At 37.3% G+C, this 27,784-nt stretch overlaps 1 protein-coding gene across 1 annotated transcript in view; it reads right to left on the bottom strand.

The window, feature by feature from the left end:
- LOC150077478 (protein-lysine N-methyltransferase SMYD4-like) overlaps positions 1 to 27,784 on the bottom strand; it is a 336,848-nt gene that overhangs the window by 182,257 nt on the left and 126,807 nt on the right. The window contains exons 8-9 of the mRNA XM_090385914.1: positions 24,388 to 24,512; positions 7,513 to 7,618 (exon numbers count right to left, since the gene is read on the bottom strand). Of these exons, the coding sequence (XP_090242040.1) occupies positions 7,513 to 7,618; positions 24,388 to 24,512 (231 nt within the window). The remainder of the gene's footprint in view (positions 1 to 7,512; positions 7,619 to 24,387; positions 24,513 to 27,784) is intronic.

Here is a 27,784-nt window from a genome sequence, read left to right on the forward strand (position 1 = left end):
TGGAGGCCAGGGAAATACCTGGAAGTCTTCCTCATGTTCCACAAACCAGTCTCGAACAATCCGGGCGGTGTGGCATGGCGCATTATCCTGCTGAAATATCGCCATGAAAGGGTGTACCTGGTCAGCAATGATGTTTACATAGGTTGTAGACATCAGAGTGCCTGGCACATGGATGACTGGATCCAGGGTATCCCATCAGAACATCGCCGCCACCGGCTTGTTTTTGTCCCACGGTGCATCCAGGCGCCATCACTTGCCCAGGTAAACGACACACACATATCTGGCCATCCACATGGTGCAACAGGAAACGTGATTCATTGGACCAGACGACCTTCTTCCAATCACTCAAGGTCCAGTTTTTCAATGCTCGTGTGCCCATTGAAGGCACTGTCGCCGTTGAATCGTGGTTAGCATGGGCACTCGGAGCGGCCTGCGGCTATGCAGCACCATTTTAAACAGGGTTCGATGTACTGTGTGTTGTGACACATTACTCCTGTAACCAGCATTCCAATTACTGGTGAGTTGCGCTACAGTCACCCTTCTGTTGCCACGTACCATCCAGGAGAGCCTTTGCTCACCTCGAGCATTGATGAGATGTGGTCGTCCAACACCCTGCCGGTGGTTTGTGGATTCCCTTTCGGTAGGTATTAACCACAGCTGACCGTGAGCATCCCACCAGCTGTGCCGTTTCGGATATGCTCTGAACCAGTCATCTGGCCATTACAATTTGGCCTTTGTCAAACTCGCTTAAGTCCACTGCCTTTCCCATCTGAAGAACAAGAGTAATGCTGATTAATGGAGCTTAGTATCAGGTATTTTTCATACTGTGTCCCAATCCATGCACGAAAGAAATTCCAGACCTTTTCATTTAAGACAAAGTCAGTTGGGCTTAGTTAGAATATTTTCATTTGTCAAATAAAGAAACTGGGCTTAGACTCATATAGTTTATGCTTTTTTTTTTTTTTTTCATTGCACAAGTTTCCCTGATCCAAACAGATCTAAACCAAAACTGATGTTTCAGAAACAACTTTGGATATCAAACATTAATTTTTAGTACTAGAATTTTTGTAGAGGGAATCTCTTGTGAAACTAGGCACCTGCAAGGAGACTTGAAGTATTTAAGACTTTAAATAGATTGAGTAAACTAATTGTGATGTCATCCTTATTTTTCTTGGATGACACACAAAAGGAGACAAATTAAAATTTGAAAAGATGGTTGCAGCACAGATGTGTGCAAATTCAATTTTATTCAGAGATTAATTGATTGTTGGGACAAACTTCCATCTGATGATATATGTGGAAGTTGGTAATTTGAATACATGTAAAGAAGGATTGGAAAATGCAAAAACTTTGGGAGGTGCATTAGGGCCACAGAAGCCAATGCTACAACAACTAACAAAAAAAAAAAAAAAAAAAAAGTAAAGAAGAATTGGATAAATTATTACAAAGATGGGCAAGTAATGAGGATAATGTGATTTTTTTTTTTTTTTTTTTTTTTTTTTTTGTGGATAATGTGACGTGATGCTCTATAAGCTTTTTTTCCCTTCCATCATTTGCTGCTACTAATCTCTCCAATATATGTTGCAGCTTCTTCTGTTATATATATAGTTCTTAATTATTGTGGATTTTGATCATTTTCTTGAGCTCTTCTTTTAATGGATTTATAGAATTACACTCCTGATCTAAGATATAAATATATACACTGATGAGCCAAAACATTATTACCAGTGAGTCGTTATACAAATCGAAGCATCTGTAGGTGAACTATGCCATTACTGACAGGTAGTGAAAAAGGATATTTTCAAAGTGGTAGTGAATGACAAATCCAGTCTTCTACAAAAGCCTAGTTAAGCAGTTGATACCAAGGAAATGTCTAAAGGAAAAATCGTACCTGACAGTGATATACAATGAAGTAAATCATTTAAAATTAATATTTCAGGCAAAAATAAGCTAGCGTGATAAATCAAATCTGAAGATAATAAATTATGTATTTTCTGGAAAATAAAAATGTACTGGACCACAAGACAGCCATGTTTCTGAAGATGATTTTGGAAAAAAAAAATTTTTATTTTACCGCACATATTTGAAATGGTTTCACAAATGCTGCTTACTAAAAAAATGTTAGCATACAATGAAGCTTTTATTCATCATGTAGGATGCCAAAACTATTGCTACTCTCACACTCATTATCACTAATATTATGGTATGAACTTAAATGGTTTGTTAATTAAGATGTCCAATAGCATGGGCAAATGATGCAAGAAAGCAAGCTTATATAGCATCAGCCAAAAAGAAACCCTTCCCATTTCACCCAACCATTCACTCCATATATTTGTCTGGTTCTGCCTTGAACTTATTTAGGTTTCTGAACTCCAGCAGATGGAAGTTTGTTCTAACTATCAAGCACCCACTGGTTAAAGACGAATTTCCGCACTGTGTATTCTACAATTGTCTTTCCTCAATTTGAATTTATGCCCCCTCTGGTGAGTAATCTGAGCAAGAATCCCATTAGCATTGCGCTTGCTCAATCCATTCAAGGCCTTATACACCTCAATTAGATCACCTTGGCAGTGCCTAGTCTCCAGAAGCTGCAATTTGCAGAACTTAAGCCTTTTTTGGTAACACAAATCCTTTCTTTTCCTCACCAATCTCGTTGCCCTTCTATGTACTCATTCCAGTAACTCTACATCTTTCCTAAAATGAGGCCTCCAGACCTGTATACAGTACTCAAGGTGTGGCCTGACCATTGCCTTATACAAGGGCATTTTAAAAAAAAAAAAATAAGTTTAAGTAACTTAAACCCAAATTGTGTGGCACCCCTGGAATGTTATTGCAGTATCCTAAGGTGCCGCGGCACCCCGGTTGAAAACCACTGGGTTGGTAAAATGAATGAAGATAAATTTTCACTGTTTTAAAGAATTCCAGAACTAAGAGTCATAAATTCGAATTACAATAGAAGAGGTTTAGACTAGTTTGTAGGAAGTTTTCCTTTAGCCAGAAGCTTCCTCCACTGGTAGTGGAGACACAGTTTGTAGAAATTCAAAGGTGTACCAGACAGTTACCTATGTGAGAAGGGTAGTTCATAATATTTCTATTTTTTTTTTTTTTTTGTCTAATTTTACTTTTTTTTTTTTTTTTTTTTTTTTTTGGCTAGCGTAGCAAAACCCTGTGGTTTCCTTGTATTCCATGGCTAATACTAATCAGCTGGAAAAGTATTGCTAACTGTATTTTGACATCGTAAAATGGCGATTCTGCACATCATCTTAGAGAGAGGAGAAACAATAACAAGTGATATATACTGTGATGTTCTTTTGAACCAATTAAAGTCAGCAATTCAAAAGAAATGTGGTTTGCTGCCCCCAGGTAGGGGTGTGTGTGTGTGTGTGTGTGTGTGTGTGTGTGTGTGTGTGTGTGTGTGTGTGTGTGTGTGTGTGTGTGTGCACGTGTGGCATGATAACATTCGTCCTCACACTGTCCATTCCACAATGAGTTGGATACAGGAGATAAAGGTTTAATTATTAGACTTAGCTCCATGTGAATATCAATGTTTTTGGTCACTAAGATACACACTAGGAGGATGTCACTTCTCATCAGATAAAGAGGTAAAGATGCACAAGTGGCATTAACACCAATGCCAAACCTTCTCTCAAAGAATCTAGGCATTGGTGCAGTAATGGAGGAAGTGTGCCAAAAACATAATGGGAACTACATTTAAGACTGGCATATAGGTTTATGAAATATAACTTTTATATTTAACTTTTGCAATTTCATCTAAAGGAACTTTAGCTTTTAGGAGATTTGGTGATTTGAAGCATCTGACTAATCCTCCTGTATCCTATACACAGTCAGTCCTCGTATAGCACGATAGTTGTGTTCCTAGAAACCCTCGTGCAATGCAAAATCGTGCAATATAAACAACAAGCCCTATGGGAAAAATAGGGTTAGATGCCGACCAGCCAAGATTGAACACACATTTGTAACAAAAATATTACCAAACACAATAAATAATCGTAATAAAATACTTATGTATTTTATTACGACTATAACGTAATAAAATATTGCTAATGCTTTTACTTCTATCATAAGAAAACTTGTCTTTTGTTTGATTTTCTATCCAAACAGATGACAGCTGTTCCATCTCTTCCAATTCTTTGTGTCTTAATCTAATGGATTTGTTCCTGCTATAAAAGTTGTTTTTATTTTCTCTGCATTCTTTGTAATTCTCGGTGTTGCCTCATTTAGGTCTGTAGCATGTGCAATATCACATGGTCTTTCATTTTGCTCAAAGCGTTTCACAATTTCATATTTTTTTCTCTATCGACAGAGGCGGACTGGCCATAAGCCTTACCGGGGAAACCCCGGTGGGCTGGAGGCTGGTGTGATTTTGGCCATAAACCATAGTATGAGGCCACTATAAATTTTCCCGGGTAAGAATTTTTGACCCAGTCCCCCTCTGTTTATTGATATTGCTTTTCTTTTTCTTTCTGAAATGGTGAAGACACTGCAGATTCAGTGTCTTCACCAGGATGCTTCCTTTTCACACCTTTTAAGTATTTTACTCATTTTTAGGGAATAAAGCACAATTACAAAACGAGGAGGCACGCTTGGTACACAAACAAAGCTGCGTGCGTGTAGCAACTGAAAAAACAACACAGTAAAGGCAGAGATACACTATTAACACCTCACATTTTACTAAACACATTTCTAGGGGTTACTACCATAAAACAATAAAAACAATTTCCAGTTGCGTTTCTGCTAGTGGAATCTGTTATAAACTGGTAGTAAACTCGATCTAATTGCATTTGCGATAATACCGATAGCTGGAATTGTGTGGGCTTTTACCTTATTATGCTAAAACGTGTTTCACAATAATAAGGTAAAACACGTTTCACCATAATAAGGTAAAAGCCCACATAATGGTGAAACATGTTTCCACTTCACTGATATAAAAAACATAAATACATTTTCAGAATCTTCTCTTCATTCCTATCGTGTTGCGTTCGGTTGGGATGATTCTGCGTTCGACTGCCATTTCTTGTAAACACAAAGGCGAATCGTGCATAAGCGAATTCGGTTCGTGTTATATAAGATATCGTTCCCCTATTTATAAATCGTGTATGATCGAATTCATGTAGTGTAAACACGTGTTACACGAGGACTGACTGTATCAGGCTATTTCATGTCTTTCTATAGACAAACATACATAAATACATATACAGGAAGCCCTTGAATAATATGGTAGTTTGGTTCCCACAAAATCTCATTTAATGCAAAACCGTGTTATACAGGACTAAGAACCAGTACAAAAAGGGAGGTTACGTTCCAAAAGCTAACAAAAATACACCATTTTTTTTATAACTATCGGAAACTTAATTTTTATAGTAGTAATAACTTAATATTTTAACTTTATTTTCATAATAGTAATAGCTTAAACAGTAATAACTGAAACAAATGTCTTACCTTACAAACTGTGATACCTATATGTCAGATAATGTACATTCATTTAATTTTCTTCCTTTTCATTGCTGCTAAGCACAATCTCTTCTGCAGCATCTAGATTTCGTGTACCTTCTGCTCTCTTTAAAAGTCATGAGCTGCCCACTTCGAAGTCACAATTTTTTATGGTCTCAAACAAGCACAAGTTCAATAGCACAGAACCTAACCCAGGGATCTCCCAACGAAATACAGTGGACCCCAGCTTTAAAGATATAAAGCACAAATTTAACTTTATTACCTTATCAATTAACAAAGTTAAATGATATGTGAAAATTGGAAGAATATTTTCCAGTTAGCAAAATAAAAATAAATTTAGACTTACGTACATAGATTAATTAATACATACCGTAATATGTACATACTAACTAACTGATATTTTTGTTCACTGACTTTTTTTTTTTTTTGGTTGTAAAATTTAAAACGAAAATGATAAGAATATATAACAAAGAACATGGCACACACAAGTTGCAACAAACATGATACTCACAAGTGAGATACAGAGTAATGAGTTTCTGTTTTTATATGATTGAATTTTTCATGGAAGGGAAACACCATAATAACGAGAAAACCCACAGAATTCCAGATACTGGTACTATATATATAGCAAATGCAAGAAGATCGAGTTTACTACCTGTTTATAATTGATAACATTAACAGAAAAGACCAATAAACTGGAAACTGCAAACTGTTTTTATTGTTTTATGGTAGTGACCTCCAGAAATGTGCTTTGGAAAAATATTACAAAGGCGATAACAACCAGCAAGTCAACAGCAGGGATTCACAAAAATGAAGTAAACATTGAAGATTACATCTAACATAATAGCAGGGTTTTTCCAGCACAAAAGCTCAAAAATATCATGTTATATGAGATTTCCCGCAATTCTCAAACCGTGTTACATAAGTACCGTGTTGTGCAAGGATTTCTGCAATTTATCAATCGTACAAAACATGCATACCTTTGTATGCATGTTTTGTACAGCTTTCAGTTTCAGAACTGTAACACAGTTAGCCTACACTAGCAGTGTAGAAGTACTGTGTACTTGCAGTAAATTGTAAATGTTTACAAATTTGAATCTTCAGTGTAGATTCGAATCTTCACAAGATCAACCTTGTGTTTTGAATCTAAAACACAGCAGAAAGCACATGTTCAGCGTGGCACTATACAGGCTCACCCCAACTGAAGGAAATTCACACATACAATAAATGACATGAAATCCACCCTTCATGCAAAAACTAGAAAAGTCATCCTATATTCATATTAAAGGAATTCATATCAGCAAAACTTAAATTCAATACTTCAACCACCACTGCTGCATCAATATCTAAAACACAAAATAAGAGCATGATGTTTAATTCCTCTCTAACAAAAATTAGAAGTGCCAACTCTGTACCCTAAGTAATTCCATGTTCATAGTTTATTTGGAATGTAATTAGAATGATACAAAATTATCATGGCCAAATAGATTTACACCTCTCTTGAAACATTAGAGAATTACTGTAAAAAACCTGGTGAATGGTAACACCAAGGTTAAAATGCAGTATTCCTGAAGCCCAAGGCTTTAATCAAAATTATTACAACTCTTCCACTTGCCACAAGCTTTACAAGGCCCAACAGTAAATTAACAATTTCCATTACACACTATCCTAAAATGTTAAAATTTTCAAAGATAACTTTTGGGAATAAACTACCAACAATTCAATAAAGTCTATATTTGTTTTGTTGCAATGTTTATAAATAAAACTTAAGTACTGATAGGACAGAATTTCTCAAAAACTGAAGAATAATATAAAAATGTAATGCTTTCAGTTTCAGAACTGTAACAGTTAGCCTACACTAGCAGTGATACTCTCAAGTGCAATGGAATATTTTGAATTTTTATCACACTTCCATTGTTAGCAATAAAGATAAGAGTAATAATAAGAGGACAAATGGAACCCACTAACAGTATTAATTTAAAAAGCATGATATTCTAGGATTTAAAAAATATATAGCGAGTATTTCCAGAAGTAACTTACAGAATGCAGCAAATCTAGACTACCACATTCCCACTTATGATATTTTTCCCATGCCTCTTTTATACATTCTTCCGAGCAAAATCTCACTTGAGCACATTGACGGCACCTTTTATAGGGGGAAAAAATTATCAAAATATTAACGCAATATAAAAAAGCATATAATACATATTTCAAATATTTCACATTATTTGTAGAAGAATAAGAGAAGTTTACCTCAACATGATACATAGAACACTTTTGTATGATACTCTCCAGAAATTAAAATGAATAAAAGATTAATGCAAAATAATTACAGTAAAAAATCAATTGAAAACAATTCAAAAAACAATTAAAAAGTTAAAAGTAAATTTTTAAAAACGATTTTCCTTCCTTCGTTTTTAAAAATTTACATTAAATTATTAATTAAATTTTTTAATTGTTTTTTGAATTGTTTTCAATTGATTTTTTACTGTAATCATTTTGTGTTAATCTTTTATTCATTTTAATTTCTGAAGAGTATCATACAGAAGTATTCTATGTATCATATTGAGGTAAATTTCTCTTATTTTTCTACAAATATTGAAATCAATGTAGAATGTATTGAGCATCATAGCTCTGTTATATACTATCAAATTCACAACATTATGTATATATTTAAAAGGAAAACTATATATTATATAAAGAAACCTATAAATTTTATATAGGTTATATATAGAAACCTATACATTATATATAGAAAACTAGATATTCTACTAATTTTGAAACTAAACCTGAAAGCATTGTAAACATCATAAGCAATCATTAAAAATATTAAATTTTAAGACCATTAAGAGATTATTTAGAATAATCAACCTTAAAAATTTATTCAGTATGAATGCTTACTTACCTCAACTGTATTTTATCCTTTAGCCATGATTCTTGCTATTTCCACGTAGACTTTCAGAACTTCAAGTTCCTGTTCATACCAATGTCTTTTTTTGAAAGATTTTTGTTTTCCACCTGTGCAATCTTTATTGTTGAGTGCAGAAAAGGCAAGAGGGAAAATGGTGGGGGGGTATGGACATTGGAAACCATTAGTGACATACATGCCAGCTGGAAAGAGTCTTGATGGAATCCAGCTCTGGTTTCAGTTTGATCAGGGATAAACCTTGATGTCTGCTTTTTCAGAGAGGAGGTAAGGTAGTTGAAATTAAAGTGGAAGACTGTCCTGGTGTCAGTGAATTTCCTGTAAACTGAGCCTCCAGAAATAGGAAAGAGTGGTCAACCTCCAACTCCAGGGAGGAAATAGACTAACTGCTCCTCCCATTTCATACATCCATGTCTATGGTGTTGAGGTGAGAGTAGAACTGTTCCAATCTCTCCCTGCCTTGGTCCTAGATGACAAGGACAACATGATCCATTACTGGCCCACATCTTAGATGCATGGTTAGCATTAGTAAGGGCATATGATGCAAGAAAGCAAGCTTATATACAGTGGCGGACAAAAAAAAAACTGCATCACTTCTGAATTTTGCAAATAATGCATTTTGCACTGCATTGTGGGTTGCAGAAATGATCGAAATGCATTTGTTAGATGGAATGTATATTTCTGTGAATGAAATCCAATAAAAAGACTCCGCCTGATATACCTAACTGCCATAAATATCTACCCAAAGGGTAAAATGCATAATTAATGGAAATAAGAGAAATCATGACAACCAAACATACATTTTATTGCATTTATGTGTACAAACTGAAATGAAAAGTTAACGTAATAGTATTATATACTGTAAATCAGCAAAATAGGTCCTCAATATTTTGTTGTTGTTCCTCCTCGAACTGCAATTATAGCCTTGCAATGATCTGGCGTACAGTTAATCAACTTCTGAATATACGGTTGCCCAATTTTGTGGAATCATACACTTTAAATGCTCTCCTGCAGCTGAATCTTACTTGTTGGCTTCTTCTGGGCAATTTTAGATGATATTATGTGCTGGCAATTTTCAAGAGGGTTCAAATCTGCATTGTTGCTGGGCCAGTCCAACACTGTAATGCCCGCATTTCTGAGGTATGACTGCACCTTAAGGGAGAAAAACGAGGAAAAACATTGGTATAAGAGTGTTTTAAGCCATGTGAAAAAAGAAGACAAACTCAATATTAAATCTAAATAGCATAAAACTTACCAATTTTGCTGTGTGGCAAGGTGCTGAGTCCTGTTGAAAAATGCAGTTTTGGATGTCCGTGTGGTGATCCCTAATAACGGGTTTCAGGCACTCCTCCAAGATTAGCAGTATAGGTTTCTGCATTCACTGTTCCGTTAATAAACTTAATAATTCGCCCCACCCCTTTGCTTGTTATGCAACTCCAGACCATCTGATCGGCAGGGAACTTTACAGTCGGTGTTATGCAGTCAAGATGGTATGCCTCTGATTTTCGTCTTCTGATATATCCCTTCCCATCCGAGCCATGCAGGTTGAATTTCAATTCAGCAGTAGAAGTAGTAGTAGTGGCTTATGATGCAAGAAAGCAAGTGAATGAGCTTATGCAGCATCACAAAAAAAAAAAAAAAAAATCACACCATTCCCTCCAAATGCCTGTCCAGCTCCTCCTTAAATTTATTTAACCTATCAACTTCCACAACAGATGGAAGTTTCTTCCAGAAATTAACCACCCGCTGGCTAAAGGCAAATTTCCACACATCTATTCTACATGTCTTTTCTTAATTTGAATTTATGCCTCCTTAGGTTCGTAATCTGAACAAGTAGAAGGATCCCATCAGAATTCAGCGTGCTCAACCCATTCAAGGCCTTATACACCTCAATCAGATCACCGCACAGGTGCCTAGTCTCCAGCCACTACAATTTGCAGAACTTAAGCTTCTCTTGGTAAGAGGATCCCTTCATTCCCCTCACCAATCTTGTTGCCCTTCTCTGTACACACTCAAGCAAATCTACATCCTTCCTAAAATGAGGCCTCCAGACCTGTACGCAGTACACAAGGCATGGTCTGACCATTGCCTTATACAGAGGGACAATCACCTCCTTTTCCCTGCTAGCAAAATTCCTATATATCATTGACAAAACCCCATGATCTGCCCTGGCAGCCTGTCTGCATTGCTCAGAAAACTTCATATCTGACTGCACAATTACTCCCAGGTCTTTTTCATTTTCTACCACCACACAGTTGGTACATTTCTCTGGGGTTACTTCTACCCATATGCAGTACTTTGCATTTGTCAAAGTTAAACTTCAGTTGCCACTTCTTAGCCCATCTGTCCAAATTATCTAGATCCTGTTGCAGTAGCACACTGCCATTACTGTCATTAACAACCCTGCCAACCTTTGTATCATCTGCAAACTTCGACACTAAGCCTGATATACCTTCATCGATATCACTTATAAATATACAAAACAACAGAGGACCCAACACCGAACCCTGTGGGACTCCACTAATAACGTTAGTCCATGAAGAGCAGCACCCATTAATTACCACCCTCTGTCTTCTCTCACTCAACCATCCTTTTATCCATTGTAGCAACTTACCCTTAATACCATACTGCTCCAATTTGTACAATAGTCTTCCATGCACAACAGTGTCAAAAGTTTCCTGAAATCCAAATATATGATATCAAAATTATTTTTTGCATCCAGTTCCTTTGAAACCACATCATAATATCCTATCAAATTTGTAAGACAAGACTTTCCCTTAACAAACCCATGCTGTGCCTGAATTATTGCTGCGTCTTGTCTAGATGATCCTGCAATCCATCTTTAACCAGTGACTCCATTATTTTACCCAGAACAGAAGTTAAACTAACTGGTCTGTAATTACTTGTGTCACTCTTCGATCCCCCTTTGTGAATTGGGGATACATTTGCACATCTCCAGTCCATGGGGACCTCCCCTGAGTCCAAGGATGCTCTCATAATTATGGCTAAGGGTTTGCTTAGTTGCTTTGCAGTCTCCTTTAATATAATTGGATATATCCCATCCACCCCAGGTGCCTTTCTTATGTTTAACTTCAACAATTTCTCCTCCACTTTGCTCTCAGTTATTACAAAATCATTAAGCACCCTGCTACAATTTGATAACCTTGTGGCATTTTCAAACCTTTATAACTCCTCATGTGTGAATGTAGATGCAAAATACTCATTCAGTTTGTTTGCTATCTGAGCAGGATCATCAACAGTCGAACCATCGATATCAAGTGGACCAATCAGATTCATCCCCTTCCTTTTAGAGTTTATATAAGTAAAGAAAGCCTTGCTGTTTTTCTTAGCATCTTTTGCCAAAGATTTCTCGTAATCTGCCTTCACCTGCCTAACCTCCTTTGTGACCTGATTACAGACTAGCTTATATCTGCCATAGGCTTCTGAGTCGCTTGATAATTTATATGCATACCATGCATTTTTCTTCTCTGTCAGAAAAGATGACTGTGTGCCATTGCTCATTTGTCCAAGAAACACACACTTCAGCTCAAGCAAGTTGCTTCTTCCTCATTTGTTGGGTCAACAAAGGGCTGATAGGCATGCAGCCCACATTCTGAAAGCCGTCTTTGGATTAGTTTGTGCACTTGTTTCAACACCAGAGGTTATCTCAAACTCTAGTTTTAGATCAGGAGTACTAGCATAGCAATTACAGATGAATAGCCATTTCAAATATCGATCTTGGGAAGGCATAGTCACTCTCTTACGGCCTGATCCAGGTCTTCTCTTCATATCATCAGTTTCACGCTTTAATTTCAGCACATGGGATACTGTTGACAGCCTATTTTATCAGCAATAGCACCCGTGGAAAGCCCTTCCTGGAACAGAGCAACAGCTACACTTTTTTTTCCCTTGGTGTCAACTGAACATATGGATCCATGCTTACATCTCCGCAAAACAGAATGCTAATTAGGGTGTATACCCTTCCAACTCCGTATTTATAGAAATGGCTGATGAAATTACTGTCTGATGCAACAGAAGTGTTATCTGACACAACACCTTTGGTTGGCAACAAACAAAATGATGGAATCAAACAATATCTTATTCGTTTCACTACAATTGTTACTTTTTTTTTTAAGGTGATGCAGTTTTTTTGACCACCACTGTAGCATCAGCCAACCCCCCCCCCCACCTTTCCCATTTCACCCATCCATTCACTCCAAATATTTGTCTAGTTCTATTCTGCCTTGAACTTAAGTTGGTGACCTCCACTACAACAGATGGAAGTTTCTTCCAACTATTAAGCACCCGCTGGCTAAAGGAGAATTTCCACACCTTTAGCCAGCAGGTTAAAATCCCCCATTATAAGACATTCTGCACAATTGCTCATTATACACCTCTGATTCATAGGCCTATAACACACACTTGCTCTCATTTTTCTTAGATTTTGTGTGTTTCTTTACTAACTGCATAATCCCTCCTCCCTTCCTACCCTGTCTATCCTTTCTGTACACAATGTACTCCCCAAATTCCAATTCTAGACTGCTTATATCTGTGTGGCACCATGTCTCTGATATCCCAACAATATAATATCCGTTTTTGATGTCTTGACCATCATTCAAATCAAGTTTATTTATAATGCTCCCATCATTAGTGTACATACAAGTATATATGTGCATGTTCTTACTCTCAGTTACTCTTACACAGCCCATGTTTTCACTTGTTCCATGATGATGACCCTAGCAAACCCTCAAATCCCCAACACCTCGCTTTCCAGGCTGCTGCATTTTCCAATAAAAGCAGTACACGAATCACCTTCACCTCTGCCTGTAGCTCTGGTTAATCTAGTAGTCTGTGTACCCCCCCCCCCCAGGTATCAAGGCAGTGAAAGGTTTGGTCAGAAAACTAGCAGTTTTCTGACCAAACCTTTCACTGCCTTGATACCATCAGCAAAATATTCTTGCACCCCTTCTATTTAAGTGTATCCCATCCCCCTGAAAATAGTCTCTCCTGTTAACAAGCACAGGAAGTGAGTCATTTTCGTAAATGATGTGTGTCGTTAGAGGATGAACTGTGACCTGGCCGACCGATCTCTGTTCAAACACCAGAGATTGTCACAAAAATTGTGACTGAAGACAGATCAATTTCAATGAGGTTGCTTACTGAGATGATTAGTAGCAATAAGGAATCTGTATGAGAAATTCTAAAAGATCCGATTAAGAGAAAAATTTGTTCCCGTTTTGTACCGCATTTGTTGAGTTTCGAGCAATGCAACCACACATTCTGTCATCAACATCAAGCAATTTTGTCATCAACATCAAGCAATTTTGTCATCAACGTCAAGCAAAAATCGATTCCAGTCATCGAACACCCCTAATTCTTCGGATTTGGCTCCCGCAGATTACTTTTTGTTCCAAAATGAAAACAGCCATGAAAGGAACGCGATATATGGGATGAAAGAGGACTTCCAGGCTGCAGTGACTGACCAGCTGAAAGCGGTACCAGAAGAGGAGTTCCAGAAGTGTTTTCAAAACTTGTATAAAAGATGTAAACAGTGTGTACACATCAACGGTGATTACTTCAAAAATATATAACCTTACTTTGCCGTTATTGTTATTCTTTTTTTTTTTTTGTAGTAGCATCAGTTTCGTTATTTAATTGGCTCACTGTGTATGTTGTATGATATACAGCGTCATGCTCTTCACAGATGACATCTGCAATTGGGGAGAAAGCATATAAACAAGTGCAACGGTAAGTTGATATGTGGGCTAGTATGGCCAATGAATTTGGACTGATTTTCACTCAGGAGAAGAGTGAAGTAATAATTCTAAAGAGGAGTGGCAAGCCTGACAGATACATTACAATGGTAGGGAAAAAGCTAAAAATGGTTAACAACTTGAAGTATCTAAGAAGCACCATTACAAAGACTGGAGTGATAGATGAAGAAATAAGTAGAAGGATACAATCGGGTGGGAATTTCTATAGGCAGACAAGAGATCTGTTCTGGGACAGGAACGTACCATTGAAGCGTAAGAAGGCTATATATCAGACCTATTACATACCAATTGTGAGGTATGTATCTGAAACTTGGACTATGAGGAAAAAGATGAAAGCAGAATGCAGGGGACAGAAATGAGATTTGTGAGGAGCATAGCTGAAAAGACAAAATCCGATTAGGAAGAGAATTCAGGTTGGAAAATGCCAGAATAGGATTGAAAGGTCTCGTTTGAAAGAGTTTGGACATGTCAAGAGGATAAACGAGAGGCATTTGAGTTTGGACATGTCAAGATGATGAACAAGGAACAAAAAAGAATGTTTGATTGACAATTAAGGGACAAAAGACCAAGGGGAAGACCAAGAATGAGGTGGCAGGACATGATAAAGACCAATGTCATTAAGAAGGGAGGAAACGAGCAAAATCAACGAGGGAGAAAAGTACACAGACAGGGCATGGTGGCGAGGCTTCATATTTCAACCCATGGAATAGCAGAACAATGACAGATGATGATAATGATGATTAATGTTGTATTATATATATAAGAACAAAAGGCTAAATACTGATATAAGTAAGAAATGTATAATCAAATTAACTAAATGAAGTCACCATAATTTACTAGCTGTGCTGTATTTACAGTCACTGAAGAAATACCATGAAAACTCTGAGAATACTCTGTAATTCTTTAATAAATTAAAGGCAGATTACACTCCAAGTTGAAGTACCCATTATTTCACCAATTTCCATTTCTCTCTCTCTCTTGATTTTTGGCACCCCCATTAAACCCCTTAGCCAATGCCCCATTGACTCACCCCTAAGGAGGCTTTGTAAATGGGTAAACATACTCAAGATAGGAAGTGTGGCTGGAGTTGGAGCAGATCAGAGTCCATCAACAGGACTGATATTTCAACTTTAGTGTCTCCTGCTCCCAGCTGAGCCCCACCTTCGTCTTCCTTTATCTTCCCAGAATTGGCAATAGCTTGTTCACAAAAAAAAAAAAAAAAAAAATTTGACATCCAGAAGGCATAAAAAATGCTTGTGAATTGCACTTTAAAATTCTAGCCTGAACACCTTTGTTTTTGCCTTCCATATTAACGTCATTGTCATAATCCTGGCCTTTGCAATTGCCTAAATCAAGTTTAAAATCTGTTAGCATTTGAGCAATTGATTCATATATTCCTTCACCTGTTGTTTCTGAGAGTGGATAGAAAAAAAGAAAATGTTCTTGTATTTTAATTTCATCAATGTCTACAAATCCAATTGTTAACGAAAATGATGTGACTCACATCTGTAGAGCAATAAGCTATTATACTAAAGTACTTTGCTTTCCTTGCTTGCTTCAGTATATTATAAAGAAGCATTTCCAAGCAAATTGATCAACTCTTTTTGAATAGTTTTTATCGCAATAATGCGCATGAGTTTCACATGATGTTATTCACTGTACATGCTCGCTCATAACTAAATCAAACTTACCAAGTAATTCTATTAGACTTAAAAAATGCCCACTGTGTGGTGTAAATAATCTATCCAAAGATCCACAGAAAGCTAGATTATTTTGCACTAAATATACAGTTATATATATTAGCCTATGTAACACATTTCTGCAGCAATTTTTTTCTTTCTGTATACCTAACTGAAATTCTCATCTAGCGTTTTACAACTTTTAAGATGTGAACTCGTTTCAACTCAAATTTTGTAGCTTTTTATGTGTCGAGGCAAGTTTTCGTGCAATTTTAAGAATTCACTAAGATGTTTCCAATCACTCATTCCAATCTTAGCTAAAGTACTTCTAACTGAAGAATCAAACAGCTTACAACAGAAACAAAACATTGCGTTTAAACTCTCAGAGTACACTAACCACTGCTGTAAAATTGTTTCACCATTCCCCATTTTCCTATAATACATGGAAATCAAAAAATTACAATTGCATATGTCTTTAGGAAAATCAAAATCATTTTTAATAGCTGATGGGCCAATCTGTACAATACAATCTAAATCAGAACTAGATAAATTATTGGGCCATGTGCCTATGTCATCATATTTTTAATTTAAATTTGTTTCATGAGTGAAATCTAAACAAGAATTAGAATTCAAAATATGGTATTGTTCAAGTGCACCCTTTACATAGTCAGTTTCACATTTACTATTATCAAAACTCTATCATCTTCATGGTCTCCTGATTTCTCACTTACTAATTGTATCTTCTCCATTGCATTCTTCATTTCCATCAATAAAAGAGAACTGAGCATCACCAACAAGCTGGAGAGTCATAGTACTTTTAATATACTTTGATTACTTAGGTTGCTTTTGTTTCTAATATCTTCTCCAGTCTTCTTTTACAATTTTGGTGCTCCTAATAATTTCTTGGTTGCCATATGGGTTGCGTGAAAATAGAATTATTTATTTTAACAGTTCTAAATAATTTCTTATCTACTAAACAAATTTTTTAAAAATAATAAATAAGCCCCTGGGTCCATGAACTCTCTCCACCTCTGAGAATCCAAACGAAAAATTATTCATTAACCCTCATGCGGGAGCAATTAAAACTTTTACATGAGTGGGCGCAGTGCACAAAGTACGCTAATGTAAGGAACTGTACGATGAAATAATGAATATCACAATCAAGCCATTCTAGGAAGACTGATAATTCATCTTTTGCATCCTTTTCGCACTGTTTAGGCATCAAATTTATTATGTTCTAGCAAATTTATACATCATTCATGCAACCGTAGCCTGCCATGATAGCAAATTTCCTTTTGTCTTAATGGAAAGTGCCCAGGAGGCTCAGATTCATTACTGGTCAATGTCACCATAGTATCAAAACACTTGTTATTAACAAGGGATTGATTCGCAAAAGATTTTTTTAATATCTGAAAAAATATTGCTTCTAGGATTACTGATATGAGCGGGAGGGCACGACACAGTATGCCAAACTGCACAGTCCTTCACTGAAGCAAGATAGCAGGCAACTGGAGCAAGAAACAGTTCTAGTTGCAACACTACTTTATACGATAGACTTTCCAGGCATACTCTATAACAGAGCATGCCCGCCCACTCGTGGGTTAATTTTTAGATGACAAATCCACAACTGTATAACAGAGAACCACAGAAAAAAAACACAAAATCCCCCAATGCCTTATCTGTTATTGGGATCCTGAAGACCAGCCCTCAACAGTCAAGAAGTGTCTTCAATCCACCCCCTCCCTACATGCACATACAAAAAAAGATGCCACCTAGCCCCAGAAACAATCCAGTGCATCACTGCAGGCATACACTCACAGACATGACTAGGTGGCCAGGGAAGTACATTAGAAGCTAACGCAATACCAGTTGATCAAAGAAAGAGTGTTGAATTACAAGTATGAACCCAGGCTGTACTACAGATGCCTACTCACAAATTATACTGGGACCATGCCATAATGGACAAGGCGAACCTGCACAACATACACTGCAGTGCCCAACACCAGCAACCTCCAGAAAACCTATGAAGAAAAGATTAGGAAACACACAGAAGATAGGAAGTCAAAGAAATGTGGCACAGGGAACATATAATGACCATCCCAATCACTGTGTCAACCACCAGCATAGTGCATAAAAACCTAAAAGCAATAGGCTTCCCAGAGGACGCTTACATGGAACTCCAGAAAGCCGTGATTCTGAACACTTGTAGGATAGTAAGAGAGTTCCTCAACCAGCAGTAATAACAAATAATAGTAACTGGACACAACCAACTATCCCATGCAGTTGGTACTAGTACCCATCACGTAAAAGGAAAAAAGTTTGTTTTTTTTTTTAATAATAATAATAAAATAAATAAAGAATTAAAAATTAGGAATATAACTATTTCTTTATAGGAAGTCAAAACCACTATTTCATTGTCGGAAGGCATTCTATAAGTGCCTTGCGACAATGAAAAGTGGATAAAGCAAAATTTTGAAAGCAATAAAATTAGTCTTGTTTAAAAGAAACATGAATTCCTGATTTCATAAGGTTATGCTGGTGACTGAAAAAAGGATTTGATGAATCATCATAAATAGAACATGCTCAGAAGTCTCAACCTTGCCACAAAAACAAATATCAGAATCAAATTGATTAAACTGAGCCAATTCGGCATTAATACAGCCATGCCCCATAAGAAAGAAACAAGAATACAGATTTCACAAAAACCATTTCGATGTACTTTTATTGACAAAAGTAACATCACTGATAAAAAATTTAGTGACTGACCCTTAGGGGAGTCAGTCCAATGTTCTGCCACCTTAACATAAGGATACTGAAAACCCTGATTTTTTTTCTTTTTTTAGACCTTAGATTGTTCAATTTGAATCTGCCAAATTCAAAGAACATGTAACCAGGCAATATTTATAACGGAGGGGTTGAAATAGTTCTACCAGTTTTTGATAAAAGTAAATATAAACTGCACAGTAATGTATATGATTTACTCTTGAAAGTGGAAGCTTGGTTAGAGTAAACGAGGCTGCAGCGGCATATGTGGCATTAAGCAGAATGACAGCATGTAAAGTGTGGTTAATGTTTTTTGACTAATGTCCCAGTCGTGGTGAGTGATTCTGGTTATTATACCAGAAAGTTTTCTCAATTTATCTTGTAAAAAGGACAAATGAGGATAAAATGTCAGATGGTTATCTATAATTAATCCAAGATATCTGGTTTTGGTGACATATGGAATACTGGAACCATTAAGTTCAGTTGTCTATTCACAAAAGTCTAACCACAACAAAACCAAAAAATTCTTTACGTTTTGAATGAGAATTGTAAAATTCAGTACAGAGTTAATAAGAATATCAGAATAAAAATTTCTATTTAATGCTGACATTCTTAACCTTGTAGAGATACACTTAACCAATTTAAATCAAAAGAACATATTTAGTCCCTTGAACTTTGAATTAATAAGGTTTAACTGTATTATAATGAACATCCAAAACATTAAGCATAAGCAATCTGAGGCCATGGTTATGAGGTGATGTTGAGAAAAAGCTGAAAGTTAAGAGTTGAACAAGGAGGTTTGCAAACAACAAGGGATTAGCAAATCAATTCATTGTCTGGGTGCGAGATTAGCCTGTGCGGCCGTAGCTCCTTGAAGCTCTTCAAACAGAGAAGTTTTTCCTGATTTATTTTCTGATTTATTAGCTTAAATTGTCATATTAACTTATTTTCTAGAGTAGCTTTATATTCCTAGTTACGATACTTAGTTTAAAGTTTAACTTAGACAGAGATTTTGTAGGTATTACTTAGTATCGGTAACGGTATCAAGTCCACGTGTTACAAATTGAACGAGAGGTCTTTTTTTTTAACCAAATTTAGTCGATTTATTAACCAATTGTTATATCAAATTATCTTCTATAAGTAGATTATAGACCTAGTCAGGATCCTTAGTTTATTCTAAATTGAGATAGCGAGATTTGGAAGCTAAATCGAGAATTCCCGCCATTTTTTACACGATAGCATAAGCTTAGTGTAGTATAGTGCATAATATAATATTGTCAATTAATCAGTAAATTTATTAATCTTGATAAACTTTATTGTCAATTAAATTGTATTTTTAACTCTATATATATATATAACGACTTAATCGTAACAAATAATTAATACATAACTATAGTGGTACACGTGATACGGAAGTTGTATAAAGGGAACTCGTAGAAAACACCAGATACCGAAAAAAAAAAATATATATATATATATATATATATATATAACATAACTGTTTTGGGATATAACTTAAGGATTTAATTTTTGTTTTGAAATTTTATTGAATTAAATCGGAATCATGACTCTGACCAGAGCAGCAAAGCAAAAGGCTCAAGCTAATGGGAGTGCTGTGGTTCACGGGAGAACTGAGGGGGGCAGTTGCCCTATGAATCACAGTCTTTTAAAATGCACTGTTGCTTGATGTTTGCGGAGCAGTCGGGTACGGGACATGATATTGCCAAGGGGGATGTCTCTGTGTGTGCACGCTGTAAGGAGTGCAAGGAAATCAGGCGACAACTCAGCGTTGTTATGGGCCTTTATGAGAGCTTGAAGGACAGGGTGGATGCCCTCGAAGGAAATAAATTGAGGGGCCCATCAAGCTCTCAGCTGCCCACATCAACGCCAGAGCTTGCACTTGGTCATCAGGCAACACAGAGGCAGCCACCTACGCAGAATGCGCTGGTCCCACAGGAACTAGTAGTTGTTGGTGACTCTATTGTCAGGGAAACGGGGAACATGCTTTGTAAAAAGGATAGGTGGAATAGGACCAGGGTATGTCTGCCAGGGGCAAAGGTTGATGACGTTGTAGAGCGGATATCATCTTTTAAGGGCACAAAAGGTGATATAGTTGTACACGTTGGCACTAATGATATTAAGAGTAGGAGACCGGCGGAATTACTTAGCAAGTACAGGTCACTGTTGAAAAAAAGCCGTGAATTAGGGTTGAATTTGAAAGTGTCTGCAATTCTGCCCAGACACGATAGGAGGGAGTATATGATGAGAGCCTTGTCGATCAATTCAGCCCTGGAGGGATTGTGCAAGGCTCAAGGGGTAGAATTTTTTTCAGCCTGGACTGTACTTGTTAACAGGAGAGATTGCTTCTACAGGGATGGGATACACTTAAATAGAAAGGTTGCAAGAATTTTTGCTGATGCTGTCGAGGCAGTGTTAGGTGGGCCGGAAAACTGCTAGTTGGGGGGGGATACAAGGACTAATAGATTAACAATAGCCACTGGCAGAGGTGGAAGTGATTCTTGCACTGCTTCTATTGAAATAAGCAGAAGCCTGAAAAACAAGATGCAGGATATTTCAGAGACTGCTGGGAGTCATTGCGGTACAAGTAAACACATGGGTTGTGTTAGGGTAGCCAAGAATAGAAACAGGTGCATGTATACCTGCGTGTACACCAATGCTAGGAGTTTGGTAAATAAATTTGATGAATTTGAGGTATTGCTCAAAACATCAAAGGCAGATATTGTTGGGATATCAGAGACGTGGTGTCACACAGATATAAGTAATGCGGAACTGGAATTTGGGGAATACAATGTGTATAGAAAGGATAGACAGGACAGGAGGGGAGGAGGGGTTAGGCTATTAATTAAGAAACACATAAAGTCCAAGGAAGTGAAGCCAGTCGACATCGATGAAATGGGCAGTGTCGAGTCAGTTTGGTGTGACATAAGCATGGGGAAATCAAAATTGAGAGTAGGAGTCTGCTATAGGCCTAATGACTCTGATGAGTATAATAAGATATTGTACAGGGAAATAGAGTGGGCCAGTAAATCAGAGAGTCTTATAATGGGGGATTTTAATTTCCCAGATATTGACTGGAATTTGTGGGTTGGTCACTCGCACACTAGCAAGGCTTTTGTGGATTTATTGGATGATTGTTTTCTACATCAGCATGTTCGTGAGGCAACAAGAGGGAGCAATACTCTTGATCTGATTATCAGTAGTGATTCTTCATGCATTAAGAATCTGCAGATAAATGAACCACTAGGTGGCAGTGATCACAGTGTGTTGAAGTGGGATTTACTCAAGGAGGTAACTACCATCAGAGGTAAAGGGAAGGGTTTTTGTTTTCGTAAAGGCGACTATGATGGTCTGAGACAGTATTTAAATTCTATACAGTGGGACCAACTGATGATGTTACCAACAGCAAACTCAAAATGGGAAGCATTCGAGGAACTAATCTTGGAGGCTACCAGGCTTTACATACCAACTAAGAAATATTGTTCAAGGTTCAGGCCTAAATGGTTGTCAGTTGAACTAATGAGACATGTGGCAGAGAAGAAAAATGCATGGGATACATACAAATTAATGTGTGACATGGAAGCCTATGATAGATATAAGTTGGTCTGTAACCAAGTCACAAAGGAGATTAGGCAGGCAAAGGCAGACTACGAAAAATCCTTGGCAAAGGATGCAAAGAAAAACAGAAAAGAGTTCTTTACATATTTAAACTCAAGAAGGAAAGGGATGAATCAGATTGGTCCACTAGATATTGATGGTTCAACAGTTGAGGATCCTGCTCAGGTGGCTAACAATCTAAACGAGTATTTTGCATCTACATTCACGCATGAGGAGTTATTCAGGAAGGAGAATGATGTAGGTAAAGTAAACATTGGCAGTGAGCTGGATGATTTTGTAATAACTGAGAGGAAAGTGGAGGAGAGATTGTTGAGGATAAACATAAAAAAGGCACCTGGGGTGGATGGGATCTATCCAGTTATATTAAAGGAGGCAGCAAAGGAAGTAAGCAAACCCCTAGCCATAATTATGAGAGCTTCTTTGGACTCAGGGGAGGTACCCATAGACTGGAGATGTACAAATGTAACCCCAATTCACAAAGGAGGATCAAAGGCTGACACAAGTAATTATAGACCTGTTAGTTTAATTTCTGTTCCAGGTAAATTAATGGAGGCACTGGTTAAAGAAGCACTGCAGGATCATCTAGACAAGAATTCAGTTATAGCTCAGACGCAGCATGGTTTTGTTAAGGGCAGGTTTTGCCTGACCAATTTGATTGGATACTATGATGTAGTCACAAAAGAACTGGATGCAGGGAATAACTTTGATATTATATATTTGGATCTTAGAAAGGCTTTTGATACTGTTGCACATGGAAGACTGCTGCACAAATTGGAGCAGTGTGGCATTGGAGGCAAATTGCTGCTATGGATAAGGGGATGGTTGAGTGGCAGAAGACAGAGAGTGGTAATCAATGGACGCTGCTCAACGTGTACTAATGTTATTAGTGGAGTTCCTCAGGGTTCAGTGTTGGGTCCGTTGTTGTTTTCGGTGTTTATGAATGATATTGATGATGGGATATCAAGTTTAATGTCCAAGTTTGCAGATGACACAAAGGTTGGCAGGGTTGTTAAGGACACTACTGACGCTATGCTGCTGCAACAGGATCTGGAAAGGTTGAACAGATGGGCTGAGAGGTGGCAAATGAAGTTTAACATTGACAAATGTAAAGTACTACATATGGGAAACAGTAACCCCAGAGCAATGTATCAACTCTGCGGTACTACACTGACAGTGGTGGAGAATGAAAAGGACCTGGGGGTAATTGTGCAGGCAGATATGAAGTTCTCTGAGCAGTGCAGACGAGCTGCAAGAGTAGCTCATGGTGTCTTGTCAATGATATACAGGAATTTTTCTAGCAGGGATAAGGAGGTGATTATTCCCTTGTATAAGGCAATGGTTAGGCCACATCTTGAGTACTGTATACAGGTCTGGAGGCCTCATTTCAAGAAGGATGTAGAGCTGCTGGAACGGGTACAGAGAAGGGCAACAAGATTAGTGAATGGAACAAAGGGTTGCTCTTACGAAGAAAGGCTTAAGTTTTGCAAATTACAGAGTCTGGAGACTAGGCACCGGCGAGGTGATCTGATAGAGGTGTATAAGGCTTTGAATGGTTTGAGCATGCTCAATGCCAATGGGATTCTTCATCTTGCTCAGAATAATCACCTCAGAGGGCATAAATTCAAATTGAGGAAGGACGGATGTCGGATAGATGTGCGGAAATTTGCCTTTGGCCAGCGGGTGGTTGGTTGGTGGAACCGACTTCCATCACTTGTTGTTGAAGTTGATAGCCAAAACAAATTTAAAGCTCAACTGGACAGGTATTTCGAACGAACGGAAGGGTGAAATGGGAGTGGTGTTTTTTTTTTTTTTTTTTTTTTTGGCTGATGCTGAATAAGCTTGCTTTCTTGCATCATATGCCTCTGCTAATGCTAATGCTAATTCACTGAAGAGATTGCTAAATGCTCGTGAGGAACAGTTTTTCTCAGCAACCTGTATTTGTTAACAAATTCTTAACATTCTATTAGAAGGAATTGGTGGATGTTTTCTTTTTCTTTCTTTTTTTTTTCCCTCCCCTTTCTGGCTGATACTATAAGATTCCACCCTTGCAGCATTTCTCCAATACCAAGACTATTTCCTTTGTGAATAATAGACAGAATTTATATGATTTTATATCAATATGATAATTGCTACTTACGGAAGAGCTGCTTTAGGCTTGCTATAGCAATTGTGACAATGGCTAGGATAATGACCAGGCAGAAGAACAGAGGCATATGGCTTTTCTACAAATATTGTGCTACCTGCTGCAAGTGGTTTGTTTGCCTGAAAGAGAACAAATATTTATAATACTTAAAAAATACTTAATATTAGACACCTTACATTTTTTATGCACTGATAAGTAAAATAACCTAAGAATAATTTTAAAAAAAGAATTATTTGGAAAAAAACATTACTGAAATTGAATTTAATTCTTGTAATTTAATCCAGGTGGTGGATATCAGATAACAGAAGTGTTGATTAAAATAAATAAAAATTGTTAATATACATATGCCATGATTAACTTACTTCATTCATTTAAAACAGTAAATAAGAATCCACTATATTGAATAAGCTGTTTAAGTTTTTATCCACTTAAAAAAAAAAAAAAAATCAGCCAAGAATCATCTTGTTGTTGTGGGGGTTTCATGGTGCATAAGCTACTTTGGCTATAAACTCGTTAATTATAAAAAGGAAAAGAGAAAGTCTCATACAGTCTGAAAAGTCCTTAATCAGAAAAGATTAAATTCCAGTTTGCTTGAGGAAGTGGAAAAATTCAGAAATATTGACCTTGTCACCAATCAGATTCTCTATAGTTATTGGTTGGTTAACCAGTGATTGCAGGGTTGAAATTCTGTCTTGTTCATAATAGGGACAGTCAATGAGAATGTGTTTAACAGTCAGATTTATATAACAATGTGGACACTGTTGTGGATCATCTCCTAAATGAATGTGGGTCAGGTGAGTATGACCTATTCTTGCTCTTAAAAGTACTACTACTTCTTGCCTTGATGTACAGACACTGGAGTGCCAGATTTTCAGATCTTGTTTAAACTGCGAGAGTTTGAAAATGCCAGAGTGCTGTTCATTCTGATAGGCATGCAGCATGAATAATTAATAAATAAATATTCATTTATTGCAAATACAGCAAGCCCATCACAGCACATGGCTAGGGGCAAGTAAAAATACAAAGGAATTGACATAAAATAATCGAGTATATGTACATAGCAGATTTTATATAGATAGTAACAATGACTAGGAATTTTAGTTATGAATTTAAAAAAAAATTGCAGAACAGGACATTTGGCTTTCAGTTGTAATTACTAGTGCTTAGTGTGATGCTGGAGCACGGATATTGGCTAAATCTAAGGTCGTTGGATATTTTGCGGCTTTATCAGCAAGTTCATTGCCCAAAATACCAGTGTACTGGAATCCAACAAAAGGTAACCAGTTGGTGGCATTCTTCAATCTTCAGTAATAATCTTCTAATTTCATTTATGACAGGGTGAACTTTATCTAAGGAATTACACAAAACCGTGATTGAGCTGAGGGAATTGGTGCAAATTAGATTTTAAGGAATGGTCAGAACAGAGATTTTTTAAAACTAGTTTAATTGCAAATAATTCAGCTGAAAAGATACTGAATTCAGATGGAAAGGATGCTAATACAATTGTATTCGAAAACACTGCAGCTGCTCCAACGTTTGAATTGGATTTAGAGCCATCTGTGTATATATGGGGAAAAAATCAATATATTTTTCAGTATGAATGCCATGAAGTTGTCTGATATTTTATGCTAGCAAAATATTCTTTCCCCACTGACAGAGGTAAGTGCCACAAGTCGGTATAGGATGTGGAACCTATGATGGTTGAATACAAGTTGCTACCTGTTGTACAGAATGGATGGAAACATTTCAAACCTGCATTAGTTCAAAAAGGCGAAGACCGGCTGGTTTTATTATGCTAGGTACATCTTTGTATCTTGACAGCGTACTTCAGCAATAGTGATTTCCTACATAAAGGCAGTGGGGGGCTCATGAGCATCAAGGTAAAGGCTATGTGCTGGCGATGTTCTGAATGTACCAAGTGCAATCCTTGGTGCACACCATGTTAGGGCAGATAGTGCTCTCAGTATGTTTATTTTTTTTAGACAAGCATTTCGTACCTTTTTAATGTGCTCTAAGAAATTTAACTTATTGTCCAGGATTAATCCTAGAAATGTGATGTTATTAGTGACTGGGATGGAGATACTAGAGATTTGAAGTTCAGGTTCCGGATGAAACTTGCATTGTCTACAAAAATGGATAGCAACTGTTTTCTGCTGTGAGAGTCAATAGCATTAGCATTAGTAGAGGCATTTGATGCAAGAAACCAAGCTTATGCAGCATCAGCCAAAAAAAAAAAAAAAAAACCACTTCCACTTCACCCCCTCTGTTTGTTCAAAATATCTGTCCAGCTGAGCCTTAAACTTATTTAGGCTATCAACTTCCACGACAAGGGATGGAAGTCTGTTCCACCAACCAACCACCCGCTGGCTAAAGGCAAATTTCCGCACGTCTATCCCACATCTGTCTTTCCTCAATTTGAATTTATGCCCTCTCAGGTGATTATTCTGAGCGAGAGGAAGAATCCCATCAGCATTGAGCATGCTCAAATCATTCAAGGCTTTATACACCTCTATCAGATCACCTCGCTGGTGCCTAGTCTCCAAACACTGTAATTTGCAAAACTTAAGCCTTTCTTCATAAGAGCACCCCTTTGTTCCATTCACTAATCTTGTTGCCCTTCTCTGTACTCGTTCCAGCAGCTCTACATCCTTCTTGAAATGAGGCCTCCAGACCTGTATACAGTACTCTAGGTGTGGCCTGACCATTGCCTTATACAAGGGAATAATCACCTCCTTATCCCTGCTAGAAAAATTCCTATATATCATTGACAATACACCATGAGCTACTCTTGCAGCCCGTCTGCACTGCTCAGAGAACTTCATATTTGCCTGCACAACCACCCCCAGGTCCCTTTCATTCTCTACCACTGTCAGTGTAGTACCACAGAGTTGATACATTGCTTTGGGGTTGCTGTTTCCCATGTGTAGTACTTTACATTTGTCAATGTTAAACTTCATTTGCCACCTCTCAACCCATCTGCTCAACCTTTCTAGATCCTGTTGCAGAAGCATAGTGTCAGTAGTGTCCTTGACAACCCTGCCTACCTTTGTATCGTCTGCAAACTTCGACATTAAGCTTGATATACCCTCATCAATATCATTTATGAATACAGAAAACAATAATGGACCCAACACTGAGCCCTGAGGGACTCCACTAATAACATTAGTCCACGACGAGCAGTGTCCACTGATTACCACTCTGTCTTCTCCCCCTCAGCCACACTTTTATCCACAGCAGCAATTTGCCTCCAATGCCACACTGCTCCAATTTGTGCAGCAGTCTTCCATGTGGAACAGTATCAAAAGCCTTTCTAAGATCCAAGTATATAATATCAAAGTTATTCCCTGCATCCAGTTCCTTTGTGACTGCATCATAGTATCCAATCAAATTG

The sequence above is a fragment of the Mastigoproctus giganteus genome, chromosome 12 (genome assembly GCF_048544385.1).
Source record: "Mastigoproctus giganteus isolate SK-2022 chromosome 12, ASM4854438v1, whole genome shotgun sequence".
NCBI lineage: Eukaryota > Metazoa > Arthropoda > Arachnida > Uropygi > Thelyphonidae > Mastigoproctus > Mastigoproctus giganteus.